This window comes from Panicum virgatum, chromosome 7K, assembly GCF_016808335.1.
Source record: "Panicum virgatum strain AP13 chromosome 7K, P.virgatum_v5, whole genome shotgun sequence".
NCBI lineage: Eukaryota > Viridiplantae > Streptophyta > Magnoliopsida > Poales > Poaceae > Panicum > Panicum virgatum.
In genome coordinates, this window is record NC_053142.1 from 28729672 (window position 1) to 28755723 (window position 26052).

Below are 26052 nucleotides of genomic sequence, written 5' to 3' on the forward strand. Positions count from 1 at the left end.
ACCAAATTTGCACGGAGGACCCTGACAAATAAAGAAATTACAAACAAGTCCCTAGGACCTCCACGCACCGAAGCCGGAAGGAGCCGACAACCACCGCCGCCGGCGACCACCCGACGCCGTAGCCACCACCCCCAGGTCGAAAGGAGCTCCATCGCCGCCTGGCTTTGAGAGGAACCGCAAAAGACACTCGCCGTAGACGAGATGAAGGCAACGCCTAATATCCATCGGTCGGGGACACGCCCCAAGCCTCGACGACCTTGGAGCATAACTCGCCGGTGATGACCGCAGCCGCCGCGGGAAGATCAAGTCCGCTCCACTCTCCAAGCTTGCACGAGACCCTGAGCTGCCACTCTGCCCACCAAACAAAAGGCCAACAAGCTCACCTTCCCCACTGGCCTTCCCCACTGGCCGACGAGCCGCCGCCCGCCGGCAAAGACCTCGTATACAGAAGCTCCACAGCGGGCACCTCCACGAGCTCGCCGATGACGCCGGCGCGCTCGAGACCGTTGCCTCCTCGACGGGGTATCCCTCCGCCTACGGGACAAGGAGGAGGAGCGCGCGGGGAGGTGGCCAGGTGGGCCGTCGATGTCATCGCCGGAGTAGGGTTGGGGAGCCGGAAGGAGGAGCGCGCGCGCGATTGGTGCCGCCGGAGTGTTGCTTGAGTTTTACAGGCTCATTAGCTCATAGGCCGAAATAGCTCGAACTGCGAGTTTTTCAATTTGGTCCACCCCTAACCGGCCCATTTCTTAACAGGTCTTCTGGGCCCTGAGACTTGTCGGCCCGTGAACTCCGGTGTGCTCCGCTCTCGCGCGCCGCCGCGAGGTGCGGTGGCAGCGGCAGCAGCCACCCGCTCGTCGTCTGACGATGGCTACCTGGTCATCACCAGCGGCTGCCCCGTGCCGGTTCCTGTCCCCCCTCGCCACCGCCGCCTCCCGCGCCCTCCTCTCCTTCCCGACCCCAGCGACAAGGAGGCGGCTGCTCCTCTCCACCACCATTGCCGCCGCCATGGCCGCTTCCTCGCCGAGCGACGGCTCGGCGTCGGCCTCTCCCCCCTGCAAGGTCCTCGACTCCCACCTCCACGTCTGGGCCTCGCCGCAGCAGGTGAGCGAGGAGGCCACGCGCTCGAAGTTTCGGCTTCCTGACGGGGGTCTTGGTGCGTTAATCCTTCCTTCTGCGGTGGTTGTGACCTGCGACTCTGTCCCCGCAGGCCAAGGAGGGGTACCCGTACTTCCCCGGCCAGGAGGCCGCGCTCCGGGGCGACGCCGACTTCTTGCTCGAGGTGAGTGAGTCCGAGAATTTCAGGAATGGGCGCATCTCATCTGCCCTTGCGGTGACCTTGATCCTTGTAGCCTGTTTCGTTCAGAGTCTCTGACGGTTGGGGGATGAGTTCTTATTTGCGCCCGTACTAGTGATAGATTGATGGGGAAACACCTGCTGCGGATTGTGTCCATGTGAAATCTGTCACACCCTGAAATTTTTGAATTTCAGGATGCGATTAAAATTAAAAATAAATCAATGTTTTTCTCATAATTTTAAAATTTTGTCAACACTTACTTTCTTTACAGGGAATTTATTGTAAAATAAAATATATGTTGGTTGTTTTCCAAATTAAACAAGGTTGTTCTTTTGTGTTGCATTCATGCCACCTTTACATTGTTTTATTGCTTGTTGTTCAATTTAAATTTGAATTCGTATGAGTTTGAATTTAAATTGAATGTGTTTGAATCTTTTCAAAAATGGAAAACCAACTCTTTTCTCTCTTTCTCGATTTCAGCCCAGCCCACCTCCCTCTCTCTTTCTTTTTCTTCTCCCGCGGCCCAAACCCCCTCCCGCGCCGGCCCAAGACATTCCCCAGCCCGGCCCAGTCGGCACCCCCTCTCCCGCACCGGCCGACAGGCGGGCCCCACCTGTCGGGATCGTCCCCGAGCTCGGGACGGACCGGGACTCTCCCGAGTCCGGCCGCGCCCCGAGACCGCGCCGCGCCTGCCGGCCTTGGCCCGCACGCCAAGGCGCCGCGCCCTGCCCTATAAAAAGCACCGCACTGACCCCCTCCCTCCTTGACCCTGAACCGAAGTCGCCGCCTCTCACCCAAACCCTAGCTTGCGCCGCGGCCGCCATTGGAGCTCCGTTCGAGCTCGGTGCCGCCGCCAATCCCGCTGCTCCACCGTCTCTTCTCGACACCCGCGCGTCTCCGGAGCTGCTCCGCATGGTGAGAAGCACCACGCCCCTTTCTTTTTCCTCTATCTCGCTCTCCCTCGCGTGGTGTTGCTCGCTGTCGCCGCCGTTCTTTTATCCGCCGCCACATGCCACTGTCCGGCTTCCAACCCAGCCTCCCGAGCCTTTACACGCGTTCTTCGTCGTCCCCGCTTTCTCCCAGGCCAACCCGCACTCGAAAACCGTGCCCCGACAGCCGTTTTTGGTCTCCGCCGGCGACCCCGCCGCCGCTCACCGCCGTGCGCCACCGCCAGCCGTCGCCAGCGGTGCCGCCGCACCGCCCGATCCGCTCAGAGCCGTCGGATCTGAATCCGACGATCCAGATCGGATCTGACCCGAGGTCAACCCAACCAATACCGGTCAACAGTGGATCTTTTGCAAATAAGTCCCTCCGTTTTATGGAAATCAACCCGCAGTCTATCAGCGTTCAAAAATAATTACGTGTAGGTCCTTCATTTTACGTTTTAAACCCTGAGTTTTTCTAAAATCCAACCCGCCATCCGTGAGTCGTGTTTTTGCAATCTAACCCCTGCATATAAGGTTTAATTATGTTTAGACCCCTGGTTTCTTTAGAGTTAGTCCCTGGAAGTTCAAAACTCTCACAAACAAGTCCCTGGTGCACTGTTTTAGCCATATCTTTCACATTTCAACTCCGTTTTCACCGATTCTTGCGCTCACGTGATCCTTGCAACGTGTGCGTTAGCTTTATGACCTTGTTATCCTCTGTGAGCACAGTTTTCTGTGTCTTACAAATCTTTTCTGTTAGTCCTTAACCCTTTGGTTAATCGTGACTAATAAATTCCTGACTCACCGTTTATCCCATAAAATCGCTGTTTTAGCTCCGTTTTCCGTGTTTCTTGCGCTCTCGTAACCATAGCAGCGAGCCTTATCCTTTAGTATGCTCTTTTTAAGCCTTTTTGTTTTGGTGTATTGTTCTTAGATGTATCTTCTTGTTTGCTTTGTATGTTTGCCCGAAGTTTGTTCCGAGTAGAAGGATCGCTGTTCGAAGATTGAAGATCAAGTTTTCCATGCGAGCAAGAGCTAAAGAGCAGTAAGAGTAGCTTTCGTTGGAGAAAGGCAAGTGACCCTAACCATCTTTCTATCTATACTTATATGCAAGAGTACTTGATTTAATTGGAACATGGAGAACCACCCAAGAAAACAGTACAACCACAATACTATATGGCTCTGGTCTTGGCTGATTAATTAGAGACTCTAGCTTGTGACAATCTTACCGAAAGGGCAAGAGGGGATGCATCGACGGGGTATAGCTCGGTCCTCCTGGGGCAATTGGTATTGTTTAATGGTCCTTTGGCAAGGTACCACCTCATTAGGACAGTGTTATGACCGCTTTGACTTGAAACCTTAGCGGATTGTCATAGGTTAGGGAATCTTTGTAAAGGCCTCGTAGCGTCCCTATGCAATCACACCTCGGAAGTGTGATACTGTGCCTAGCTAGCACATTGCGTGGTTGGGTTCAAAGTTCTTCGGAACTTTTACGCGAATTGTGGTGAAAGTGTACAACCTCTGCAGAGTTAAAACTAACCGGTTAGCCGTGCTCACGGTCAAGAGCGGCTTGGACCCTCACATGATTAATAAACTTAAAGATGGATTTAAATCACATTCTGGTTATTTCTTGTGGCCTTGCTGAGTACCAACCATAAGTGTACTCACCCTTACTTACTGCTGCTCAGAAGGAGAAGGTGTATAAAGATTTTGAAGATGTTGCTGAGTTCTAGGCGTACGCAACCCCCAGTCGATTGCCTGTGAAGTTTGAAGCCTCCGTTTCCAGAATAAGCTGTATAACTCTGATAGTCTTTTAATTATTTTATTTACTCTTTTATGTGATACTGTTACTGATTATTCACTTATGATGTCTCTATATGTATGAAACTTGATCCTGGCATACATATAGCTATGCATTCGGTTTTCTTTTTAAAACCGGGTGTGACAAAATCCTAAAGAATTGGCACAAGAATCTTTGTCGAAATTGAAGGAAACGGACAGCTTGGGCTATTTTTTTAGCATGTATGGAAAATAAATTATCAGCAAGTGGATTCTTTGTTTAGTCTTTGTTTCTGAACACGTGGTGGAGTGACCTACCGACCTAATTGCAGTCCTCCTAGCAGTGCTTCCTACTCTATCCCGTTGTTATATGAGTTGGATCAAATGATCCAAACTTGCTATTGAAAATTGAAGTTTTGGGCCTGCATTTTATATTATTTATTTGGTCCCACACTCCCACTAACCCATTATTACTAGTCCTTTACGCGAACTTGTTGAGACTCACAATTCTTGATGCGTATGATGGTCCTGATTAATGAACTGTTTTGAAAATGTCCCTCTATCTAGTGTATGGATGAAGCTGGAGTGGATGGGGCTCTCATTGTTCAACCTATTAATCATATGTTTGATCATTCCTTGGTAACTAGGTAAGCATTGTCTTGCATGCATCCATTCCAGCTGGAAACCACCTGAATTATTAGTTAACAGTAAGACCATGGTTTATTTCATTTTCATTTTTCCTGTAGTGTGTTGAAGAAATACCCATCTAAATTCATTGGTTGCTGCCTCGCAAATCCTGCAGATGATGGAAGTGGGATTAAACAGCTCGAACATCTGATTGTACAAGTACACCTCTTGGAATTTTCTTGAACACAAAGGAATGATCCAATCTAGTATTTTCTAATATACAATTCCTTCGTTCTCACCAGGAAAAATACCGTGCTGTCCGTTTCAACCCAAACTTATGGCCACCAGGTCAAAAGGTTTGCAAATGGCAAACTGAACATCACTTCCCTGTACTTATTAGTTCTGATTTATGATCAAAGTAGCCTGAAACACAAAATGTCTCAAACAAACAGATGACTAATGAGGTTGGAAGGTCATTGTTTGCTAAGGCTGGAGAACTTGGAGCACCAGTTGGAATAATGACAATGAAGGTGAAAGATGCATTCCTCTTCTGCATTTATGTGCAGTTACTATTTGACTTTGGGATTCTGACAGCAAGAATAATATAGCAATAAGTTCACATCGCAAAGAGAAGAAGGGCTCACATTTGGACAAAGACTTGCAGATTGTATATTGTCAGGTTGTGGCACCTAGAGCCAGAAGAACTGAGGAAACTAATAGTCCAGACAGATGCAAATTCATAGCCTTGTTAACACAAGTTACATGAGTTTATGAAAACCCAGTCTGCGTCTTTTTTGCAAAATAAAATTGCATGAGGCTCCTTGAATGTAAAGTAACATAGACTTAATTATGCTATTTGTTACAAATTCAAAATGATATATTTTTTCTTTGATGTTCTTGTGTATGCAGGGAATTGGTCTATATATTCAGGAAATAGAGGAGCTCTGTAGGGATTATCCCGAAACTACTGTTATCCTTGATCATATGGCTTTCTGCAAGCCACCAACGTAAACTTGTGGTTTTGCTTGTTCCTAGTTTGCATATGAAGCTGTAGCCTATAGTAGTTTATGTTGTATTTCAATGCAGGAACAATGAAGAAGAGAAGGCATTCTCTTCATTTCTAAGCTTATCCAGATTCCCAAAGGTAATTTTCAAAATCTGTTTATTTGTCTGTTGCAGATCAATATGGTCATGAGAAAAATATTTTTTCTATTGCAAACGAGCCATTTTCAGTACCAGCTGACATTAGCACTCTCAGATTTTGTTATCAGAGATCAGGGAGCGGTAACACTATTTCAATAAAGTGCCAGATAGTCGTAGAAGTTGTGCGGTTAATTCCTTCTGTTTCGGTATCACTATACTTACTCTAATGCCATGATGCATTACTTCAACAGGTTTATGTCAAATGCAGTGCTCTTTTCCGCATCTCAAGAGAAGCGTATCCATATGAGGACACTTCTCAGCTTCTTTCCCGTGTGATATCTAACTATGGAGCCAATCGAATAATGTGGGGAAGGTGAATTCACATATCCACTGATAGTTTTAATTGAATATACACTCTAACGGTAACTGATAGCAGCAGCAATTACATACTCTTAACTAAAGTGTGTAGGTGTGGGTGGGTGGGTGGGTGGGTCATGGGTGGCTGGGGATCTGCTGTAGAATACAGAAACCATATGATCACTTATGCTCTGAACTTGTCTGCAGTGACTTTCCCTTTGTTATTCCTGAATGTGGCTACAAAGGAGCAAAGGAGGCAGTCTCTCATGCCGCGAGCAAGATATCTGTTTCACCATCGGATTTGGAATGGATCCTGGGTAGAACAGTGAGCCAACTATTCCAAGGTGCATGGGTTGCTCCTTGAGAGAGCTGTCATGATCAGTGTAGCTCAGTGCAGCTCGTAGGATAATGTATCCCGGGACAGCTAACTCTTCACGAGGGGAAGTCTTTGTCCTATTTTCCAATGTACAAATGTATACACTGTTTTGGTTTGACATGAATACACGAGATAAAGCATTTCTAAAGTTCTGATTTCTATCACCAAAATAACCTAATTTATTTTCTTCTCATTATTATGGCTCCTGTTTTCTCGGCAAGAAAAAATTCTTGAAGAAGACTTGATCATGCAACAGGTTTTATGCATATTTTTTCACTTACGGATATATGTGTCGTTGTTTTTTCAATATTGTTTCCACTCTCTTTTTTTCTTGAGAATGGTGTTTTTTTTTACTTTGGCCTTGTTTAGATGCATAAAGTTTTGGGTGTAAAGCACTGTAACACTTCGTTTGTATTTGGTAATTATTGTCCTGCCATGGATTAATTAGGCTCAAAAGATTCGTCTTGCAAATTATAGATAAATTGTGTAATTAGTTATTTTGTTTAGCTACATTTAATACTTCATGCATGTGTTAAAAGATTCGATGTGATTAAGAATCTTGTAAAGTTTTGAAATTTTGAAGGGAACTAAACAAGGCCTTTGTATATGTAACACAGTACAAAGTGCACTGTAAACAATCAATATTAGTATGAAGGTTTTCGGTAAGATTTTTTTTTCTTGGACCACTCGGACTTGTAACATGCTAAGAAGTATAGCAACGCTGGCAGCAGCAACCCACGATTTGTTGTTAATGTTTCCTCACAGAATCGATTATCATCTAGATTTACAAGGCCTCTATTTAAAATGCAGTAGCCCTAGCTGCGTGACCACTTATCAGCCGTAGATTGTCTTCTCCGGACCAAAACATATGATCACCTTTCTTTTCCTCGTCTGAACAAGCATCAATCCATTCTTCAACACTGATTGGATCTTTGTTTGTATTTTCTGCAGGAGCTATTGGAGAAGTTACTGGAGAAGCTGAGCTATTGGAGAAGTTACTGGAGAAGCTGAGTCCTGACATCTTGAAGCACCAGCTGCAAACATAGATGATGAACCTGGTGGTGATGATAGATTGGCAGCCATATCACCCCATAGAAATTGCTGTGGAAAGGAATGCCATGGTGATAACTTGAGGAAGGGAACTGATGATAACCTGGTTGGACTCCAAAAGATTAAAATTTTGTGGGTAGAAGGGAGGTGGAAAGGACCTGGGATCATATTGATGTGGAGAAAAAATCATAGGTTGATGGGGTTGGAAACCACGCTGCTGTGTGTTTGTGTTTTGAGAATCTGAGCTTGGGATTGAGGAATTCATCAGATTTGTGAAACTAGATGAGGAAGAGTGCTCTATTGTAGCTATGTGTGAGTTTGAATATTTGCATGATGTATGTATATAGATGGAGCCATGGAGGCAAGCAGTGGCGACGGCTCGTCCAACGGCCATATGTACTAGGGGGGGGGGGGGCGACGGCCACCCATGCCTGCTCAAAGTTCGATTTGTATTCTGACAATGATGATTCAGCTGCCACAGTGGTGATGGTTCGGCTTGTCCTCTCCACAGTTCCTTTTTTATGCACACTGGTGGTGCCCTTAGATTTGCTTTTGGCTCAAACCGATTCATCCTTCTCCAGTAGCATGGGACCCGCTCAACCCTTGGCAGCTCCAGAATTCATCCAAATCCAAAGCGAAGTATCACTCTAATCCGTACAAATCCGATCCACTTTCATCCTTACACTCGATTTATACACTGCAGCTGCAGCAGTCGAACCATATGGGAATCTTTTTACAAACCTTTGCAGACAAGTCGAACCATGGGCAATAGAAAAATCAGCCGCATGCAGTAGCTCATACATGGAAGGCAAGTGGATATCCCTGGTTCAGCTCACAAGGAAGAGAATGTTGCTCCCTTTGTTTTTTTTAACCACTATACGCGAGCTCGATAATTCGTTTTGTACACAGCAGACAACGAATGGAAGTTTCGTTCAAACTTCTTCTATTAGGCCCTATTTAGTTCCCAAAAAAATTTCTACAGTACCCGTTACATCGAATGTTCGGATACATGCATGGAGCATTAAATGCAGTTGAAAAAAATAACTAATTACACAGTCTAACTAATTAGCACGAGATGAATCTTTTAAGTCTAATTAGTCTATGATTGGACATTATTTATCAAGTAACAACAAAATATGCTAGAGTACCAAAACCAACAACTTTTCACCAACTAAACAGGGCCTTAGTGTAAATCGACGCAGCACTGGAGCTGCCTTACCCTATAATTGCCCCATCCGGCTCACGGCCCATGGGTCTGCCCACGGCCCGAGACCGCATGATATTAATCGGCCCAGCACCTCGTGCCATGTCTGGACCGACTCCTCGGCACGTGGGCTGGCCTGGCCTGTCACAATTGAGGCTCGGCCCAACTCGGCACGTGGGGCGGCCCGAGCATTAAAGGCCTGCTAAGGCCCGAAAGCCAGAGCACCTCCTGTCTATGTGTCTATCTATGTGTATATGTATATTCTAATGTGTATGTGTGAATGAAAGTATTTGAATTTAAGAATGGGTTAAGATTTCAATAATTTTTTGTCAAAATTGAAATTTTGAGACAATTCTAGATTAAAGAAAGGGCTTATAGCCACATAGGCTCACAGACCGGCCCGGGACGCAAAGTCTGTATAAGATATCGGGCCGGCTCAGCATGGATAACATGCTTTTGGGCCATGCCTGGGGCGAGGCTTCGACACGTGGACCGGCTCGACCCGGTAAGAATAAGTAATCGGGCTGAGCCGAGTCGGGCCCGGCCGTCCCGGGCTGGGCAGCCCGAATGGCCAACTATACCTTATCCCTGTGAGTTGATGCAATGATTCTTCTCTCTCCTCAAATTATTTTTTTATTAGCCATGAACCGATGCAAAGATATGAGTCAATTCTTCTCTCTCCTCATGGATCGACATACTTTGAGTAGTCAAACTTGAGGTCAAAAAAATCAAACGACCTACAATTTGGAACGGATGAAGTAGTTCTATACTTTTCCATTCTACATTGTAGGTCGTGCTCACCTTTTTAAATGCATACTATATGTATATATGTATCTAGGTATAATGTACATCTAGATACATAGTAAAATTTATATGTACCTAAAAATAAAAATAACCTATAATTTGGAAGGAATCCATGATTACCTAAATTTGCAAGGCATCGCCAAGAAATACAGCAATGCTAGCAGTAGCAGTCCATAAGATCCGTTACAACATCTTGTATTATAATTGTTATAAAATACAGCAATGCTAGCAGTATAGAACTGCAGGCGTATTTGTATCGTGACATCGATCACCGGAGGATTTTTTTTTCTTTTACATATTCACACCCAAGCAACAGGCATTGCAAATTGGCAATTCTCAGAGGCCGAAAAAAATGGAGAGAGCGGGAGGGGAGAGAGAACGGGAGGAGACACCGGGGGGAAGACCCCCTGACCCCACCGACCAGCGTCACGGACTCTTCGGAGATCACCAAGCCCTACTACAGCAGCCGCGACAGCAGCAACCGCCGCAACCGAGGCGCCGACCCGCCATGCACCAGCAGCAGCAGCCGCCGCCGCAGAGGGGGGCGCTCCCGCCGACGCAGGCCTTCGTCGGCGCCGGAATGCCGCCGCCTCCGCCGCAGGGAGCCGGGGACCTCGCCTCGATGGTGGCGGCGCAGGCCACCAAGGCGCAGGCGGCGGAGCGGGCGTGCGCGGCGGAGCAGATGGCGCTCGAGGACGCGTGGAAGGCCCTCAACCCGGACTTCAGGACGCCCTTCGCCTCCGTCGAGGACGCCGTCAGCAGGTGCGCGCGCGCGCGCTCGTCTCCTCCGATCTTCCTCGCCGCCGCCGATCGGCGTGTGCTTCGTCGTGGCGCCGTCGTGCAGGCTGGCTTTCGTGTTCTAGGGATCTAGTCCCCCCCCCCCCCTTTCGTTTGATCTGCGCGGTTCTTCCCGCTTGCAACTTCCGTCGGATATGTTTGCTAGGGGTTTTGGGGATTAGTTTCATCGTATATGTGAACCCGCGGTTGATTGGCTTGCAGATTATTGTTCTACAGGATTTGGTGCAGCGAGTTTGATTTTCATGTGGTACTGTTTGATTAGAGGGAAATGTTATATCCAGAGACATATAACAACCTCCCAACTCCCAAGAAATCTGTAACATAGCGAAACTCTGAAATGCATGGTAGGAGATCATCAAAGTGAGGATTTTTTTTTTCTGGATCTCTGTGGGAGCAATCACCCAATGATACATAGGGAACTAACCCGAGCAATAATTGTGACTTTCACTTTCATAATTTCTGACATAATATCTGAAATACGGTTCTTAACAGACAGTTTTTAGTGAGATCACTTGATAAAACCTCTGCATCTGTGACTGAATAATATGGTTACTATCAGAATTTAAGCTAGCTTTTGACGATTGAATTATTTTGACCAGGCATGTAATTTCTGAATCCAAAATTTGGTCGAGTAAAATTACTGTTGTCAAGTTATTCTCATCTAACAAAATAGCTCCTCCCTTTGTTTTTTATAAAAAAAAATAACTTTATAGTTTATACATCATTGCAAATGCATGTCACCCCTGATAATGCACTGTATGCTGATCTATCACTTGAATAGAGACTCTCTGCTTGTTCTTAGGCGATCACATTTTTGCCCACCGCTCTTCTTGGAAACTTATACTATCTTGCATGAAAGTTAGTTGTGATTTGTAGGAGATTAGGATTAACATATACATGTGCTTACTCTATATGCAACCTGAAAAGGTCTAGTTGTTGCAATCTGCTGAAAGAAAACAGTGAGGATCAGAGGATGTCACATGCCTATTTTGCCATTTATTTATTAAAAGAGTTCGAGACTATGAAGAATAGGACTTGTTCACACCGATATAGGTGTTCTGTCACTAGTTAGCAATTGTTAGCATGACTAACAATCTTCTTCATCCCATGGCCATCAGGTTGCTGCCATACCATGTCTTTGCGGACTACGAAGAGGATGACGATGTCGTTGATGCCACCGGCGGCGGCGGCAGCAGCAGCGTCGCCACCGCAACAGAGAATTCAAGCTCGCAGAAATGGGAGGCAGACATGGGCGCCACAGTGGAAGGTTTTATCGAGGACTTCGAGAAGCAGGTGCTAACCTTCAACGTCATGAACCAGCAGCGCGCGGCGGGCCTCAACCGCGCTGAGGAGCAGCTCATTCTGGCGAGGGCGCTGTACGAAGACGAGCGCTGGCAGGTGGAGCGCTTGCGCGCGGCCCTCGTGCAGCACCAGCAGCGGGAGCATCAACGGGAGCAGCAGGAAGCCGCGCGCGCGGTAGCGCTCGCGCAGGCGCAGGTGCAGGCCGCGGGGCAACCCGCCTCCTCGTGGCAAGCGCTCGCGGCTGCGGCGCATGGCGAAGGGAGCTCCCGCGGGCAGGCGCAGGCGCCAGGAGCCATGATGATGCAGCAGCAGCCGCCGACGTCGGAGACGATGATGACTGCCGGGGCCTGGCAGGCGCTCGCAGCGGCGGCTGCGGCGGCGTCGCGCGGCGAGGGAGGCTCCAGCGGGCAGGCGCTGATACAGGCCGTCATGATGCAGCACGTACAGCGGCAGCGGCGGCAGCAGCAGCAGGAGGAGATGATGGCTGCGGCGTCGCGCGGCGATGGCGTTCCCGGCGGCTGGCAGGCGCTTCCGCCGGCCCCAGTGATGCAGCGGCAGCAGGAGGAGATGCTGGCGGCGGCGGCATCGCGCGGCGAGGCGGGCCCCGGCGAGCAGGCGCTGGCGTCGGCCGCGTTGCTACGTCAGCTGCAGCTGCTCCAGCAGCAGCAGCAGCAGCTGCAGCATCAGGAAATGATGGCGGCGGCCGGCGGATGGCAGCAGCTGGGCGGGCGGCAGTTGTACGCGTCGCCGCGCGGCGACGGGAGCTCGAGCTCGCAGGCGGCGCTGCCTCCTGCGGTGCTTCGGCAGACAGGGCAGGGGCAGACCAGCAGCGCGGCCGCTGGGATGGCGCTCCTGCCGTGGCGTGGGGGCGCCGAGGGAAGGGAGCAGTAGCCTTTGCTAATTAAGGCTTTGCGATTGCTGCGAAAAAACCAATCGTGCGTCTCTGAATCTCTGTTGGATGAGTAGTAGTATGTCACTGTTTTAGTGTTCATGTGAGTTAAGCTCGATTACAAAAAATAAACCGGCCGTTTAACCTTCAATTGTCATTGTTAATGTGTCATTGTAGAAGCTTATCTATCATAGTAACTTAGTGAGTTTGTTAAGTGGTGCATTCAAAGTGCTAGAAGCCTATGACTATGAGAGATGGCAAGGTTAAATCCAGTTCTACGAAGACGAACGGAAGGATGACATGGTTCAAAATGTTTCGAGAATCAATTGATCAGATTCATATGGACTCGTTGCCCAACAGGCCAACAGGATACCTCAACTATGAAACAAACTTGACAAGGTAGACCAGCAACAAGGTCTACTACAACCCAGACCAGCGTGTGTTTGTATCTTGTACATCATATAGAGCATCTTGTAGGGTAAAACACGACAACCACGGCAAACTATTTCCCTATCCGCATGGCAGAGGGACCGACTCTTTGTACCTAGGTTACAATTACAATAGTAGCTTACAACATATGGACGTCCGTCTTCCGCCGTCGCCACCCGTTAACAGAGAATGACACCGGACTTCATTGACCTTTGGGCTCCAAGTTTCTCTGCAGGACTTTTGGTGGACATACAAATTATTGTTGGTCTCGTAGACTTGACCTTTGTAATTCATAGTATGGTACAAGAGCAGCGAGTAGTTTTGGGCAACTTGTTGGCCTTCTTATCTGTCAGAAAAGAGTAACAGAGGTAGCTACATTCAGGACATGAGATTAACATGAACTCCCAGCTTACAAAGTCCTCACAATTCAGTTGAATCCAAAATTTCAACTGCTATAAGACAAAAGTAATGAAGAGCATCCAAATTTCCAGAAATAGTGCCGCAATTAATTCCATCACTGAGAGACAGTTAATTTGAGGAAATAGCACCAACTCATTGGTCATATTTTTGTTCTCTTTTTATTTCACTTCAAAAATGGAATCAGCTGGTTTCTCACCCCTATTCCTCATAAGAATATGGCTAGCAAAAAAATGACAAACTGGGTCATCCGATAAAAATCTTGAGATGATGATGTGTCCCAAAAAATAAACATACAATCATTTTCTTTAAAGGAATAAGTGTATTTTACACATCTGGACTTTGCAAAATGTCCATGACATCGAGTAGTTACACCTAAGGTGGTTTTGGGAGGCAGTATAGCTAAACCGGGATCCAGAATTCCAGATCATAGTAGTTTGTGCCATCTTTGCAGTCATGACTCTGAATTTTGCTGACTAGTATAGTATCAGTTAAAGTGGGAAAGTGAAGACAGAAAAATAGAAGAGAAAGAGATCAACCATATGGATGTAAACAACCCTGAGCTGGATCCCCATCTTAGAAGTACAAGGTACAAAGCATGAAAAAAGTTACTCCAACTGAGAGCCAACTAAATGAGATTGATTTAGACTACATGATGGACCTGTGGAAACAGACTAGTTATTTTGGGTAGCCTACATGCATACTTGTGAACCCCAGTTCCAAAAGAGTCAATGGATTGAAGAAGTCAGTAGTTAATACCCTGGTACATGTAGTTCAGGCTATCTGTGAACCGTAATCAGCTCATTATTTTCTGAATAAAAGGGGTGCGAACAGTCAGTTTGCACAGGACTTGTAGCTCATTCCTGGTGTCCTTTTGGTTGATGCCTAACTTTGCACAACTTTAGGGAAAGTGGGCTGCCAGAAAAGTTGTGGCAAACATAATGGTAGCCACAATTGTGGTAAAGTTTGGCATGAAAATGAGTCTGACATATGGGGCAAAGGGCTCAGAATGTTCACATGCCTATGAATCTGTGTGCAGCTACTGTATGGCGCGGCAAGATGTGACAAGCAACCAAACAGGCTTGATCAAGAACTTAGCAGGAAGAACTGGGGGAACAACTTCTTGAACATTGGTAAATTTGTATAATTCTCAGGTCAACACTTTCTACATTTCTGAAACAATGTACTCTTAGTGAAACATAAAGAACACACTTCTACAAGTATAAATCCAAATCCAAGTCCAACAGCAATGGATGGCAGCATGATAAAGCATGCAGCTTAGAAAGGGAAAGTAAACAAAACCTAAGTAGTAAGTAAACTAAAGCAATAGTGGCAACCAAAATAAATACTGAAACTCTGATTAGCAGCACTGGAATTTTAAGCAATTTGATAGTTACAACAAAGCTATCAGTCTACAGATTGGATGAGATAAATCAAAATCCATATACAACAATTTCCTTGACATGTGAAAACTTTCAACTCACCAGGTTTTGATTTGGCTGATGATGGTTGAACAACAACGTGCATTGTGATAGCATTACTGGGAATATCACCAAAAGGTGCTCTGCACTGAGCAACACTCTTATCATTTTCTAGAATTTTGCCTCCGCTTATCAGTTTCACATCATTAGCAGTCTTTGGGCTAATTGATTTATCTGCAACAAAAAAAATGCATTAGAAATATTATCTGGGCATGGGCAAACGTATGCTATAGCTGAACTGGTAACCGGTATAAATTGTGGCATACATAAATGTAAGCCAATTTACTGCATCAAAACTAGCTCCACAGATTAACAGAGGAACAGAACAGCCAAAACTGTTCATGCAACTACTCTCTGCAGCAATACTAAACACCAGCAAAAAAGAATATCCTAGCCCACAACAAAGTTGCCGAGTTCAATCAGTGAAGAAGTGTGATATTTATGTGTATACTAATCTCAAGTGCGCGGTTCAAAAATATTCAATTCTCGGCAATTTTTCTGTGAAAAATGATAACATTTCTTTCAAAATCGTGGCACTGTTAATGTTTTAATGACTCAGTGATCCATAATGCAGTCACATACAAGCTTGCTGGCTAAACAAATGAGAAAGACTAGCAACAATATGGCATCAGCAAAGTGAATGGTATATACTTTGAAGTGTAAACATGGGCACTCACTTTCACACCCTCGGAAAACAAAGTAAAGAATAAATTGCCCTTCCTCCCTCTTTCTCAAAAACTAGATGAGACATTGATATCCACAAGGAAGTTGTTGTAAATGGAAACTAAAAGCTCTCATACTTTGAAGTGTAAACATGGGCACTCACTTTCACACCCTCGGAAAACAAAGTAAAAAATACATTGCCCTTCCTCCCTCTTTCTCAAAAACTAGATGAGACATTGATATCCACAAGGAAGTTGTTGTAAATGGAAACTAAAAGCTCTCAGCTAAAATCCCATGAGCTTCTCTATATGCTTCTTCTAGTTCATGGTTGCCCATTAAAATTCCACCAGTTCCTTAGAAACAAGCCTGGCCAGGTTCCAAATACCCTATTGTTTGAACCAATCATAGACCTTTCAACAAGAGATGTAATAACATTTCAGTTTGAAAAAAAAAAGCTCTATTATTACTGTTTGAACCAAGCCAATATGTGGGGTTGACATTTCTTCAAATATGTTCTGGCACGACCATAATAAAGAATAAGCACCGTAGTAGTTGATGCTGAGATTTACAGGCCACGAAGCAACTAATTCAAGCCCAAATCTTCTACTCATCAACTAAGCTTGGAGCCAGAGAACTTTGTAAGGGAAAGAAGGGATTCATAGTTATCATATTGCTGTGACATATTCCATCTTTTATTACAGTGCCGGTTTCTGCTATGTGTTCAATCTTCCAATTCAACCCAGAGTAGAATCTTAACAAAAGGAGCACTAGCTAATAATGGAGGCACCCCTTCCCTTTTCCCAAATCGGATACCGAACCATGAAGGCACCGAGCAACCAAATCTGAAGCTCGTCCCCCTTAAAGCCCTCCGTTCCTATCTCCTCGCGACAAGCACGGACCAAAAATAGCAAGAAAAGCTACGCAAACTTCGCGGTACGGATCGCAGGACTACCGGAGCCGGCACATCACGGCCTCATAAGAGAGTTCCGTAGCTCAGGGAGGCGGCGGAATCTTTTAAGGACCTTTGGGCCAGTCGGCGACGACGCGGTCCTTGAGCGCGGCGACGGTGGTGGCGGCGGCGTTGCAGCGGACGGGGCCGATGTCGGAGCCGTCGAAGAGGCGGAACTTGACCTCCACCTCCTCCTCCTCCCCTCCCCGCTCCCGCTCCTCCATCTCTTCGGCCCCCACCTTGGCCCCCTCCTTCTCCGCCATTTGCCGGCCCTCCCGCCAAGAACCGGGACCCAACCGGGGAGCCCTGAGGATCCCGTCGGCTCAGAGCGAGAGCCCCCTAACGCCGGCGCGAGCGGAGGCGGGGTGGGGCCCGGTGCTGGGGCTAGGGTTTGGTGTAGGAACGCGAGGAGGGGAGGGCAGGAGAGGAAGAGGAGCAGGAGAAGCAGGAATGCGAGGCAGGTTAGGAGGAAAACGCGGGAGGGTTTTATTTATTGTAAGCAAGGGGTACGCAAGAGTTACTCCTACTAGATTTGTTTTTAGATGTTTACAGAATATTCAAATGTTTGTTTATTTTCATTTCATGTAGGATCGTGTATTGAAGAGAATGAAATTTGTCTTACTCAGCTTTGGAGAAAGTTCTATTTCTCCTTGTTTTTCACTGTAACGTGAGGAGTTTTCTTGATGGGTTGTGCTTATTGGGATTATGTTCTTTGCTTGTGGTGGACTAGATTGTCTTAGATACATGTTCATCTTTACAACTTTGAGATGTGTCATGTGCGAGTGTTTTCTTCATCCCAAAAGCAGGAAATAAAGATGGCCGGGTAAACATATCTGCCTCAGTAGAACAGAAAGCATTGTCTTCTTGTAGAACTAAAAAAAAAAAGCTAGTTTTATTGATGGACTAACGGCATTTTTATGTTCTCTTCTTTTTCCTATTTTTTATCCATGTATTCTTTCCTACTAAACTTTAGTTAACATGCTAAACGGATAAAATGGAAGAAAACAATAGCTAACTATCCATCATAGTTGCCACTCTTTTATTTAGGATCAAACGTTAATGCTTAGTTTTTGTCAGTTTCTTTCTAACGGCTTCTGAAGTCAAATTTTGTTTTTGCTCTCCCTTCAAGCCAAATGGACCTATCACGTTTCAAAAAAAAAAAGACCTCTGGGGTATGCCAAACCTTCACATGTAAATGCAATTTCAAACTAGAGCCACCAAACACATCATTTTCAATGGTGAAGAACTAAAGGTCCCTCTTTCGCACACTAGATTGAAGTACGAGTTCAGGTTTCCCTATGGTTGTCCATAGAGCTAAGCTATCTATAAAAGTTTTCTCGTATGATTGGCAATTATAGTGTACATTTGCTTTGCACATATTTTCCCTAGTGTCTGTGCATGGTACTATCTCTTCTCTTTAATAGAAATCAAAGTACGAACATCCCATCCTATTTGTTTTAAAAATAAGTCAATTTATTATGGTTGGAGGGAAAGGATGGCTCACGTCGCTCGATCCGACGACTGATAAGTAGGGAGGTACAGTGCACGGAGGATCCGACGACTGATAAGTAGGGAGGTACAGTGCACGGAGGACGAAAAAAATTAAGGTATGGCAAAATTAAGAGCCAAAAGTCACTATCCTTCCGCGTGCTGTCACCGCCTCCATCTATGCCGGTTGCATCGTTTATTAGCAATTTGTGTGATAGACTGGCAATAGCATGCTTTTATTTTCATCGCGAGTGGAGATGGTTCATGTCACCGGCCGGAGTCAGGTAGTGCGAGCGTGGGAGAGAGCTGGTGTGGTCGTCAGATTAACTGACAAAGACAGGTCAGTGAGATCGTGGCTAAAAATATTTCATCTGGCAGCCAAAACGGCAACTTCTTTCCTTGTCCCTTCAAATGCTCGGAACCCACAATGGCAGCTGCTTGATGTCGTTGGGTTTTGGTGGCTGGATCGAGGCATGGTGAGTGCCATATCTCGCCATACCGGGGCCTCCGCCACTAGGGAGGTACCAAGAGGTACCCAATACCTAGCATCAGGGCCGTACCGGCAAATTCGAGGGCCCTGTGCGAAACAATGGACTGGGCTCTAGTGGCATAGTGCAGGAACGCGAATACCAAGCGATAGCAGCCGGCAAGCGCGATGTGTTGTGTGAAAGCACAAATGTTAGAAGTTACACGTGTGACTGGCAGTTAAATCATCAAAAAAGCTATAATAACTATTTTTTTATTCCGGAATAATTTCTTTTATTGCAGGAACAATTGTTATTGTTTGAGCAATAAAAATTTTTTCCAAAAAAAGTTTGTTCTAGCAACAAAGCATTGAGGGGCCTGGTTTATTAGGCCGATTTTAGGTTCAAAATATGGAATCCTGGAGAGGTTGTGGTGCTGTGATAGGTCCACTCGAGATCACACACGTGACCCCGAGTAGCACCCATGTAAAAAAGGAAGTGATAAGTGATACGCCTACAATGATTTATCTTTTAGGAGCAATTTGGACCATATTTTGCCACAAATTGGATCAACAATTAACTAAATTAAAGTATTTACATGACTATATCTGATGTATATCTAATATTTTGGGGGCCCTTCAAATTCGGGGGCCCTGTGCGGTCGCACGGCCCGCACGTGCCTAGATACGGGCCTGCTAGCATGAACCTAGTGCATACTAAATGGTGGGCCAGCACTCCCCGAACCAACACTCACTTCATACACCCCAATCTTAGTTTCAGTTTACTCACCCAATTTCCTGTACAACTTCAACCCCTTTGGTCCTTAAGTAAAGCAGCCACCATATGGCCACTCTCCTCCAAGATTTTATTCTAGCTCCAGCTGATTCTTGAACACTTGTCATGGTTCACCCATGGATTTTAGTCTAGCTCTCAATACCCTGCAAGAAAGAGAGAGAACCACTTGTCATCGAAGAATCAAGCAGTAGCCGTGAAGAAGAGCTGAAGAGGCGTGCACGCATAAACTATACTGAAGAAGAGAACCTATATGACTGCTTAGCTCTTGGTTACACCACTCCACCGTTCCTGTAAATGGCATCAACAGGAGAGTACTACTGGAAAGCTGTAGTTCAAGAGTTACATTGGGGTGATGTGAAGAGAGATATCACAAAGTTCTGTGGGGTATATATATGGTAGAGTTAAAAGTACATGGAGCACGACTGTGGGAGCGGGAGCAGCTTGCTGATATTATGGATGCCTCTGTTATTTTGCACATGTTAGTAGAGGACGAGAGAGGCATCCATGATATTCCTGATGACAACACATATGAACAAGGTCATTCCCCACATTTAGCAGAACTTGATCAAGGCCCAATCCATGGATTCGCAGAGGTCCTAGAAAAAGATATGGAAATTCGTGATGGAGAAACCCATGATTGTCTCAAGGAAGATTTGATAGAGCATATAAGGCAAAAGTTTGGTGGTCAGCAGCAACAAGCCAATAACCACATCAAGGATAGTCTCAGCCTCCTATTTTGCTAGTTTATTTGTCTCAGCCAATCATGGCTTAGCCATATAATTTAGGACTGTGTGTCTGTTTCAAACGATTTGTATGTGTTAACTAGGATAGGTAATTATATGCTCGTGCGTTCCCATGGACAAAGTTGGTATATGTATTGGATATATATTGGTGCGCATATGTTAATTTGTAAAGATCTATGCGATCGAGTCGTGGACGGAGGGAGTTGGTCCGACTCGCATACGAGATGGACTAAGGCCCACCTGTCAATAACACAGGCGGACCAAACCAATGTACCAAGCTAAAAATTTAGTTAGAAATCTTACTCGCTTTAGTAATAGGTATAGATTGTCGTCGGTAGTTTTACTTTGTTCTGAACTTTGTACATTGTACTTCCTAGTCAATTATCAAATCACTAGTCTATTAACCCGTGCTCCTGCACAGGCTAGTTAGAGATATCTAATAATTATCTATCTTACGCTCTTTTTAATTAATTAAATATTCTAACCCAGTAGAGTAAAAATATATATTTATCATTATATAATCATAATAAATGTGATATGTTTAGTTACTAATATTTTTTTCTCACTTTGCATCACACCTCCATATATGTTTAATATGTATTTGATTGAACATTTTGTTTAAGCTATGTGAACAACATGAAAATCGGTATTCTTATCTCTTCTCTTATACATAAGTATACGGTGACACACACATTATGGTTAGTATTTTTACATAAATAATATATTAATAATGATAGAAATAGTAGTTTAAAATTTTATATTGACATACTTTAAGATGTTATTATAATAATATAATTTTGATTCAAATTTGGGTTATTTTAACTTTCCATTATGATATCATTGGATAATGTATATGAAAATTTAGAGGGTTATTTGATATTATTTTATAATGGCATAAGTGGTTAATTTACATAAAGATTAGGGGATTACTTTAGATTATTTTTATAATGGTAGAGGTAGATAATTAAGACACATGTTTAGAGGGATTACTTTAGTCTATTTTCATAATGACAAAGATGGGTAATTTATTAGAAAAAAGATAACAGATCGAATGGCTATAATGATTAGAGTTGCCGAAATGCTGATTTTTGTGAGAATTTGTAGAATTTTTCTATTTTTTAGACTGTCCACCTAGGATTCTAGGTGGTTTCACCCGGAGGTTTCAAAAGGAGCCTCCAATTAGTAATAGTAAGATTTCCATAGCAACATGTTTCATTGTTCTAACTACAGAAAATAAATTACCACCATTATGTTCAAGTAACGGAGCACACATAAATCAAGAGCCTGAATTCATGTAAAGAACCTGCACTTAAACGAAGAATAGATCTTTCGATTCGATACAGCCGGGAGCAAAATAGAGCTACAACTGATGGCCTAGCATGCGTGAAGTCAATTATTTTTTTCCGTATCTCAATAATACGGTTGCCGTACCTTCTCTGGCTACCCGTCGCAGGCCTGCGTTCTTGTCTCGAGCCACAAGCACGCAGTATCTCCCAGGCGGTTTTTTATTTTTTATTTCTGTTTTTTACAAAAATATATTTTCGAGTTGGAAATTTACATAAATATACCCCGGCCGGCAGGGGCTAATCTGCAAAAAAAAGGAAACAAAATTGCGGACAGGTCCCTGGGAACCGGCCGCCCGGCAGCCGGGCGGCCGGCCTCCCAGGCCGCCCGGCTGGGGGGCGGCCGGCCCCCACCCCTATATAAGGGTGTTGGCTGCCCCTCCCCTCATTTGCCTTGCTAAAAATCCAAAAAGAGAGGGAGGGAGAGAGGGAGAGGAGGGGTGAGGGAGAGGCAAAGCGGCGAAGCCCTGTCGGATTTTAAAACCGGCGACTTTATGTAACTAAAATTTTCCACATTTTATAAATAGATTATGTTGTAATTATTTTTTTGAAACAGTAGATTACCAATCAGTTCAATTATTGTTAGGAGTGATTAGTGGTACATTTAGGTGCATTTACTTATAGTGATTAGCGTTGATATAGTACATTAAGTGTTAGATTTAGTATTAGAAAATACTAGAAAATTGTTAGAGAAGTATTAGAAAATGCAAGATAATATTAGAAAATTGTAGAAAATGTTAGGAAATTGTAGAAAATGTTAGAAAATTATAGAAAATTGTAGAGAATGTTAGAAAATTGTAGAGTATGTTAAAAAATTATAAAAAATTATAGAAACTATTTTGTTGAAAAAGTAGATTAGCAATCATTTTAATTATTATTAGGACTGATTAGTGGTATATTTAGGTGTAGTTAATTGTAGTGATTAGCGTTGATATAGTACATTAGCAATCTAATTAATTAATCTTAAAAATTGCAAGATAATATTAGAAAATTTCTAAAATATTACAAAATATTAGAAATTATTATTAATGCTTAGAAAATCTTATAAATTATTTAGGAAATATAAGGAAATATTTAGATGTGTGTAATTGTATTGTATTGTTTTGATCTTACGTGGTAGGTATGGCCGGGGTTACTCCTGCGTTGCTGGACCCAACAATAGACTCGGGTCACCGGTCCTTCCTTGCGAAGGTTCAGCACCAAGAACTAAACGTGCTGCGTCCACGCCCACCTACAGAGTTGGTTGCTGTAGACCCACGATGGGTGCCCAGGTGATATGTTGTATATTTTCTGTTTTTATCTGTTATACATTTCGTTATATAATGTATTAACATTTGAGCACTGTATGATGCAGGCTGAGCGAGGCAGGTCTTCTCACAGTGGCTCATCTTGCTGAGAGTGCTTTGGTGAAGCTAGACAGGTCTCTACTTTCAGCTCTCATTGACAGATGGAGACCTGAGACACACACGTTCCACCTCCCTTGTGGGGAGATGGCACCGACCCAGCAGGACGTTGCGATGCTGCTTGGTCTTCCTATCACCGGAGACGCTGTCGGGCCCCGCGTGGTACCTTCTACGTGGCTGGAGGATCTTGAGGAACGTTTTGCAGGTGTTGCCACCACAATTGATCCTGAAGATTTCAATGAGCACCCACAGTCGAAAGGCCCTTCCAAGTCATGGCTCCTACAGTTTCAGGTAAAATTTCGTACAAAACGATGTGTTGATGTATTTTATGGCTTTGAAATAACTCATGTGTTTCTTATTCTCAATGTTCGTACTTCATTGCAGCCGGATCTGTTGGCAGCCGATGCTGATGACTACAGCGTGACTAGATCACTCGAGACATACCTGCTGTGGTTATTTGGGTACATCCTGTTCAACAACTCACACGGGCACTGTGTGGATAGGGTGCTTCTGTCATACGCACAGGAGATCGCCGATGCAGATGAGGATGCCATACCCTTATATAGTTGGGGTTCAGCGGCTCTTGCATGCACATATCGTGGACTCTGCAAGGCATCACGGCAGAATGATAGGAATGCTGTCCTAACGGGGTGCCCAATTCTGCTACAGCTTTGGTCTTACGAGAGGATTGCGATCGGTCGTCCCATGATTGACCAGTCACCGTACACGCCGGATATGTACGGTGACATGGAGGACGACAGACCCACCATGGGGACTCTCTGGTACTCTCGACAGGTATGGGACACGATAAAAATTTATATTCTATGCGTACTATGGTCATACATTGTTCCCTCAATACCTTTCTTATGGACACATAATTTTTATTTTTGCAGAAAACATGGGCACATCTACAGACCCGGTGGTCTTATCCTGAGTTTGTTGCCGAATTTGATCGATTGACCCCAGAAGACATTGTGTGGGAGCCATACAGTCCTTCGGCTATAGCCGCACGTGCACCGCTTGGGATATCTTCGGTGTGCTATATCGTGGATGACTACTACAGCTTTGGTGTACGACATTGTAGTTGAGGCCCACTGCCCGGATAGAGTCATGAGGCAGTTCGGTCGACGCCAGTCTTTCCCTGTGTCTTCAGCGTTGGATCGTGTTCAGCGCCACGATCATAGGTAACAAAAATGTATGAGCACCTATGTACTAATAACGTGAAACTAATTTCTATTTAACGTGCAGTTTATCAAGGGCTGGGCATCCTTTCTCGACAATGTGGGTCACTAGATTACAACCATGGGTGGCTGCGTGGGATGATGCAGACGAGCAGTTGGCTGAGGATACCGGTCCACACACTGAGCCTTCGTTTCGGGCGTACCTGACCTGGTACGAACCGAAGACTCGTTGCCGTTTGACGTATGTCGACATGCATCCACAGCCGCATGTTGCGACTTTGCAGGATCGGTATGCACGACACAGGGATGAGGCATTAGCTGGGGCGGTGAGTAAATGTTGACGGCATTTTCGATCTTTTAATATTTGTATACTAAGTTTTTTTTGTTGCAGTTCGAGGCATGCGGGCTGCTTGAATTAGATTGCTCACTGAATGTAATGAGGATTCATGGCTGGTCTACGGTGAGCGTGCCGGCACAACTCGAGGCCTGGACCACTCAACGTGATAGAGCCCGAGGTATGCTTCAGGCCTTTGGTACGCGGACGGAGTACGAGGATTCCTATGGATCGTCACAAGCGTCGACGTCGGTTCCTTGTGGTTCCGCATGGCAGCAGCCTCCCTTATACCACCGACAGGCAGAAGATATGGTGTGATATTTACCGATCCGTATGTTTATATGCATTATTTAAATAAGACTCCACACAGGGTATGGGTACCCCGGTTCTCAGCCCTATGGAGGGCCAGGTGCCTCGCAAGGGGTTGTATTTCATAGAACCCAGTTTACCTCTATGCCACATGCTGGAGGGACTTTAGGTAAATATGTGGTGCATAATTTTATTTGCTTATGTTTTATGGTCGAAGACTCATACGTTATTATTTATACTCAGGATCACAACAGTTCACTGGAGCGGGGTCGTCTTCGTATCACCCTATGCCGTCACCAGGAGGATATGAAGGAGTTTCTTCCTATCCACCACCACCACCTCCTCCAACACAGGGTACGTACAATAATTTGTACGGAATTGCATTCACCTTTTGAATGTTACTTAATTTTTTTTTTGTGATTTGTAGGGTGGTCTGAAGACAACGCCGCGGCCTCCTTGGATGAGTTTACACGGTTGTTTGCTACGCCTGCCCAGGACGATGATCCCAGCTTGCATACACCTCTGGCTCAGTTATGCCGTCCTGCCAGAAACGTGGGGCCACCGGAACGTCATAGCTACCCTACAGATCACGTACACGCACAACGTAAGAGAGGTCGGAATGGTAGGGGTCGTTAGTTGTTTGCACTTGTTTCTCCGGCGGCATTGTGGACTGTTTCGACTGTTCGGATTATGATTGTTTATGATTGTGGTAGTTTACTTGTCATTTGTTTCTATAGATATTATTGATGTGAACTTGTTATGTTTGTGGGTTCCATAATGCTCATGAAATAAGGGAATCTCTTGCGAATTTTTTCCGTGATTTAATGAAGGACAAGTTAGTTGCGGGAGGAGTTAGCGGCCGAGATCCCGCCGACGATGATGACGACTACCGTATACAGAGTAAACTTCGTGACAGGCTCGTATAGCTCAAAATAGGGACCATAGTGTATCTATCTGCGAGTACGAGATCACAGGTTGCCACTGCTCAGCACGGCGATCACGGGTTTCGCATATGTCGTATTGTTTCCCCAGACAAACGTGACAAAAGTCGACAGCCCAATAGTAGTGCCCTTTCACCATTTCGAAAAGATGTGACAACACGGCAACCACACCAGCTCACATTCAAAGCAGTCTCTCGGGCGAGGACGACGGAACTGTCATTCTACAGCGAAGGTCTGTGGCGTGTAGTGGGGAAGGCGGCATCTAGGCACGATCGACCGAGCGGCAGCGATGCAGTGCTGTGAGTCTGCATGCACTTAGATGCTCTGCATGCACAGAGATGCATCGAGTAGTCAGTTCGATAATTGAATCTAGCCTTTTCAGTGTTCGGTCAGCTAGCCTCTTCACTGTGTTGTCATGTAGGCTTTTCAGGTCCATTTACACTCCATACTCCGGGTATCAGACATTTGTGCGCCTATAAATACTCCGAAGTTTGTGAACTCCCAGCAACACTCAAACAACAAAGCTCATTGTATACCCAATGTCTGGAGGTGGGTCTAGCGGG

General features: G+C 45.2%; 3 protein-coding genes and 1 long non-coding RNA gene across 4 annotated transcripts; 3 read left to right on the forward strand and 1 right to left on the reverse strand.

Annotated features, from left to right (window-relative positions):
* Positions 1-792: 792 nt before the first annotated feature.
* Positions 793-6680, forward strand: LOC120640765 (4-sulfomuconolactone hydrolase-like). The gene is made up of 10 exons (XM_039916683.1): positions 793-1101; positions 1208-1279; positions 4567-4646; positions 4746-4845; positions 4929-4982; positions 5079-5156; positions 5536-5633; positions 5713-5770; positions 6021-6142; positions 6334-6680. Exons 1-10 carry the CDS (start codon positions 865-867, stop codon positions 6488-6490), a joined length of 1056 nt encoding a protein of 351 aa, XP_039772617.1. The 5' UTR covers positions 793-864; the 3' UTR covers positions 6491-6680.
* A 3388-nt stretch (positions 6681-10068) lies between these two features.
* On the forward strand, positions 10069-12551 carry LOC120640081 (putative uncharacterized protein DDB_G0271606). Its single transcript, XM_039915971.1, has 3 exons — positions 10069-10128; positions 10210-10322; positions 11477-12551. The coding sequence occupies exons 1-3, from the start codon at positions 10069-10071 to the stop codon at positions 12549-12551; spliced, it is 1248 nt and encodes a 415-aa protein (XP_039771905.1).
* Positions 12552-12845: 294 nt separating this feature from the next.
* Positions 12846-16959, reverse strand: LOC120640766 (membrane-anchored ubiquitin-fold protein 4-like). The gene is made up of 3 exons (XM_039916684.1): positions 16562-16959; positions 14880-15050; positions 12846-13324 (listed from the first exon to the last, which is right to left on the reverse strand). The coding sequence occupies exons 1-3, from the start codon at positions 16749-16751 to the stop codon at positions 13269-13271; spliced, it is 417 nt and encodes a 138-aa protein (XP_039772618.1). The 5' UTR covers positions 16752-16959; the 3' UTR covers positions 12846-13268.
* A 7890-nt stretch (positions 16960-24849) lies between these two features.
* LOC120642995 lies at positions 24850-25308 on the forward strand. The gene is made up of 2 exons (XR_005662824.1): positions 24850-24902; positions 24976-25308. It is a non-coding gene; the product is annotated as an uncharacterized LOC120642995 (long non-coding RNA).
* The last annotated feature ends 744 nt before the right edge of the window (positions 25309-26052 follow it).

Coding starts and splice junctions, on each gene's coding strand:
- LOC120640766 (XM_039916684.1), bottom strand. CDS start 16,751: ATGGCGGAGAAGGAGGGGGCCAAGGTGGGGGCCGAAGAGATGGAGGAG. Junction 15,051..16,561: donor CGTCGCCGACTGGCCCAAAG/GTCCTTAAAAGA, acceptor TTTTTGTTGCAG/ATAAATCAATTAGCCCAAAG. Junction 13,325..14,879: donor ATCAGCCAAATCAAAACCTG/GTGAGTTGAAAG, acceptor CTTTTCTGACAG/ATAAGAAGGCCAACAAGTTG.
- LOC120640765 (XM_039916683.1), top strand. CDS start 865: ATGGCTACCTGGTCATCACCAGCGGCTGCCCCGTGCCGGTTCCTGTCC. Junction 1,102..1,207: donor TCTGGGCCTCGCCGCAGCAG/GTGAGCGAGGAG, acceptor CTGTCCCCGCAG/GCCAAGGAGGGGTACCCGTA. Junction 4,846..4,928: donor TCGAACATCTGATTGTACAA/GTACACCTCTTG, acceptor CGTTCTCACCAG/GAAAAATACCGTGCTGTCCG.
- LOC120640081 (XM_039915971.1), top strand. CDS start 10,069: ATGCACCAGCAGCAGCAGCCGCCGCCGCAGAGGGGGGCGCTCCCGCCG. Junction 10,129..10,209: donor TCCCGCCGACGCAGGCCTTC/GTCGGCGCCGGA, acceptor GCCACCAAGGCG/CAGGCGGCGGAGCGGGCGTG. Junction 10,323..11,476: donor GTCGAGGACGCCGTCAGCAG/GTGCGCGCGCGC, acceptor CATGGCCATCAG/GTTGCTGCCATACCATGTCT.